The following is a 4061-nucleotide window of genomic DNA, read 5'->3' on the forward strand; positions in this document are numbered from 1 at the left end:
TGCTTTTCTCCCTATCGTTATACATTGCTGCGCGTCTTTGAGTAATCGGTGATTGCGTTTCTTGCAAAATACGTATTAAACAACGGCCTCAACATATTGAAATACCGGTTTCAGTCATAAGTTGTAGTGGGTGAATTTTTGGTTTTGTTTCTCTTATTCTCTCACACTGAAACCCTCATTCACAAAGGAAACAATGTTTTCGAGTCTACCACGATAAAAAAGTCAGTTCTGTTTTGCAAATGATCTTCATCATTAATACGCACTAAATATTTTGTATTTTACGCTGTCTTGTTCTTGAAATAAAGGTTAAAAAATCCATTAGTCGTCTCCTTTATTTGACATAGAGGATATTACATGGGCGCGCGGAGATACGAATTTTATCTTCGAGTGTTGATGGTATCTCTCACGAGTGAGCGCAGCGAACGACTGAGAGATATTCAACACGAGAAGATAAAATTCGTATCTCCAAGTGGTCATGTAATGTTCTGTTTATTATATAGATATCGATGAGCGAAATGCGAGGACTTATACGGTGTCTAAACCTTTGTACATTCTACACAGTGAAGATATCATATCCGTCACATGTGAAGATATCACTGTTGTCATGACTACCTTCATATTTCATCGATATCTATATAATAATATCCTTTGTCTCACTCGGGATAGGCGATAAGAGATAAAGGCGTTGATATACCATTATTTAATTTACTCGCCAAACAATGGCTTTTGTTTCCTGAGCTCATTAAATTCTAGCACGAACTTCACAAAGTGGGTCAAAACCAGACATGAGACATATGTCTTATACATAAAAGGTCTATTAGACTTGTTAGGGGTTTGTTCCTCACCGTGGGTGTCAATGTTTGAGTGGTGCAACTCTGATGTAGGGGATGAATTCATGCACTCCTCTATGCCTGCTTCATTGTCTTCTATTCGCTGCCTTAATTCTGCAGAGTTGGAAATGAACTTTCTAAGATTAAATCCTCCTTCAGCTAGTCTGACCTTAGATTTCAAGTAGAGTTCATACGCCTGCTCTACTTTCTCAGCTCCTGTGCTAACATCATCTACATAGGTTGCACGCGTCATAGTGTCCACGAAGTCTGGATCTTGTTTTCTGTACCGTTCCAAATGAAAGTTTAGAGTTGCATTTAGTAGAAATGGGCTCGAAGTTACTCCAAATACAACTCTAGTGAATCGTAAGACCACTACGTTGGGAGTGTCTTTAGTGACATCGTCAATCCAAAGAAATCTTAAAACATCTCTATTTTCCTTGATTACAGATATGTTCAGAAATGCCTTCTCTATATCACCAGCTAAAGCTACCTTGTAAGATCTGAATCTCAGAATGATGTCCATTATCTTCTGTGACATAGCAGGACCAGTGTAAAGACAAACATTTAGGGAAGGACCCGTTGACTTGCATGAGGCATCATAAACAACTCGCAACTTTGTTGTACTTTTGTCCTTCCTTACAACTGGATGATGGGGTAAGTAATGGACCTTACCTTCTTCACAAGGTTCTGACTTATCCACCACCCCAACAATTCCTCTCTCTACCTGATCTTTGATGACAGCGTCATATTCTAGCAGCATATCAGGTTCTTGTCGTAGTCGTGTGAGTAATCCATTCAAACGCGTTAGACTGAGTTCATAATTGTCTGGAAGGGCTGGTCTTGGATCCTTCCAGGGTAAGTGCACTTCATATCGTCCTTCCTTGAATGAGATGGTATCAACAAACTCATCGTACACTGATTTTTCTGGTTGTGTAATGCCCAATGTTTCTAAGTCCCAGAAGGTTCTGAGATCACAATTGATATTACTGGTTCTTAGGGCATGAGTCTGTGTTACAAGGTTTAATGTGGCACCTGTGTCATGTTGGGCATCTTCTTCCATGGATCCAGAAAGGACCCATCCCAGTTTGGTATGTAGTGCTATTGGAACACTCTCCCCTTTAACCACACACCCTGTCACTAGTTTCCAATACTGATCAGATCCAATAAGAATATCAATCTCCAGCATCTTGGTCACCAGCAATGGGATCTGCTAATTTCAAGTTGGCTAGGTGATCATATCTTTCTTGGGCTTCTAACACTGTTTGTCTAACAACAGGAGTGCAAATAAAGGGGACAGAATGTGCTGCTATCTTGATATTCTCCCCATCCTGGGTTTTAAGATTAAGCTTAACCACAGGACAGTCAATAGGTTTCTCACTTGTTGTACCAAAGGCTTGAATAAGCATAGATTCTGTGTGTTCAACTGGTAGATTCAAGGCTGACTTTACCTTGTTACTGACATATGATCTTTGACTCCCCCCATCCAGAATAATTCTAACATTCATACTCACAGTTGAGTCTGATCTTGAAACTTGAGCTTGGGCTGTTTGAAGCAATATTGGAGTTCTCGTATTGTCATACAGTTGTGTAGATGGAGTATTCTTGAGATTCGAGTTGTTTCCTGGAATGCTCTGTGTAGCTGTAGGTTTGCCTGGTGCTTGTGATACTGATTGTTCAATATTACTTCCTTGGTTACATATGCTGATGTGATGAAGTCCCTTACACTTGTTACAGTTCCCCTTGGATCTACATTCCTTGCTAACATGACCCCTCCTTAGACAAATAAAACACCTTCCACTGCTCATCAATATCCTCTTTCTTGCAGCTATGTCTGTGATCACATTACAACTATTAGAGGCATGTGCTTGTTTACAGTAGGAACAGGTGACACTGCCAGTATTAATGCTTGTGGTTCCTGACACCAATGTAGCTGCTGTAGGTAGACGTGTGGTGCGGTTTGAGATAGGGTGCCTAGTTGTGGGGATGTGTGTCCCTGCACGCTCTCTAGCCTCTAACTCAGCTTCAAATACCCTTAACAAACGATCCAGCTCCATTTTCTTCACCCTTCACTTCTCGGTTGATCAGCAACTTCAATTCCTGTGGGAGCTTATTCATGACAATGGATGTCAAAAGAGCTCCATATATAAGAGCTTGAGGGTACACCTAGTGACTTTAAACTGCGTACATGTGATTCTATGGTGTCATACGACTGTCTCAATTCCTTTACTTGATATCCAGATTTCACAGAGTTAAGGTTAAGATTTATTTCCATATGTCTATTGATTATCTGCTGCTTATTGCCAAATCTTTTCTGTAATAATTCTTTTGCCTCCAGATAGTTAGCACTAGTGATGGATAAACCTGCAATCGCATCAGAGGCTGGGCCTTGTAGTAATGAAATCAGATAATTAAATTATTTAGCTGCTAATTAATTAATTAATTAGCTGCTAAGGTTTCATTGGTTATTGTGTATTGAAGCTTCATATGTATCCCAGAAGGCTTGACATTTGCTTAAATCACCATTAAACTTCTTGAGGTCAAGCTTGGGTAACTTAACTCTAGGGCTTTGGATCGTAGGGATTGACAGCTGTGGACCTAACACATGTTGTTGTGCCCCCAAATTCAAAGTTTGGTATGAATCCCTTACTGTGTTAAAAGGATGTTGGCCTCCAGATTCAATATTACTTGTACTTAAAGATTGTTGAATTTCAGGACTCCCCAGCTCTTGTTGCACTTGTGGACTAGGTGATTCTACATCACCAGAACTTGAAGACTGGTTAATAACCAGCCACGCCCCAATTCTATTGTTTTATGTAGGTTTTGAAACCCAGAGTAAGACCTACATTCTTAAAGCAGGGGAGAGCGGGGCTGAATTCAAAACCCGGGCCAGGTTTTGAATTTGAAATTCAAGACCTGTCCCATTAAAACAATAGAATTGGGGCGTGGCTGGTTATTAAACCGGTTAAAAACTACGGGCTCGGACTTTCATTGAAATTCAAGACCGAGGGCTGCGCCCTCGGTCTTCAATTTCAATAATAGCCCTCGCCCTATGTTTTGAACTTTTATTTATCATTCCCGGATAAAGTTTCAGTTGCAACGACAACAGGTACTGTATTTCCTGTGATTCCTTTGATGGTTGGCCTACATGTTTGTTCTGAATTACCTCGGTTTCCATTACTGATAAGCTTCAGTTTTCCTTCGATTTTAAACAAATATAGTCGAATGTGACCT

The 4061-nt window shown here is 40.2% G+C and overlaps 1 protein-coding gene across 1 annotated transcript; it reads right to left on the reverse strand.

Annotated features, from left to right (window-relative positions):
- Window positions 1-705: 705 nt before the first annotated feature.
- Window positions 706-1890, reverse strand: LOC148911971 (uncharacterized). The gene has a single exon (XM_089028378.1). The coding sequence runs from the start codon at window positions 1888-1890 to the stop codon at window positions 706-708; it is 1185 nt and encodes a 394-aa protein (XP_088884504.1).
- Between the last annotated feature and the right edge of the window lie 2171 nt (window positions 1891-4061).

This window comes from Actinia tenebrosa, unplaced genomic scaffold (assembly GCF_029948245.1).
Source record: "Actinia tenebrosa isolate PJP-AT-01 unplaced genomic scaffold, QUT_ActTen_1.0 PGA_scaffold12__29_contigs__length_12842862, whole genome shotgun sequence".
Lineage (NCBI taxonomy): Eukaryota > Metazoa > Cnidaria > Anthozoa > Actiniaria > Actiniidae > Actinia > Actinia tenebrosa.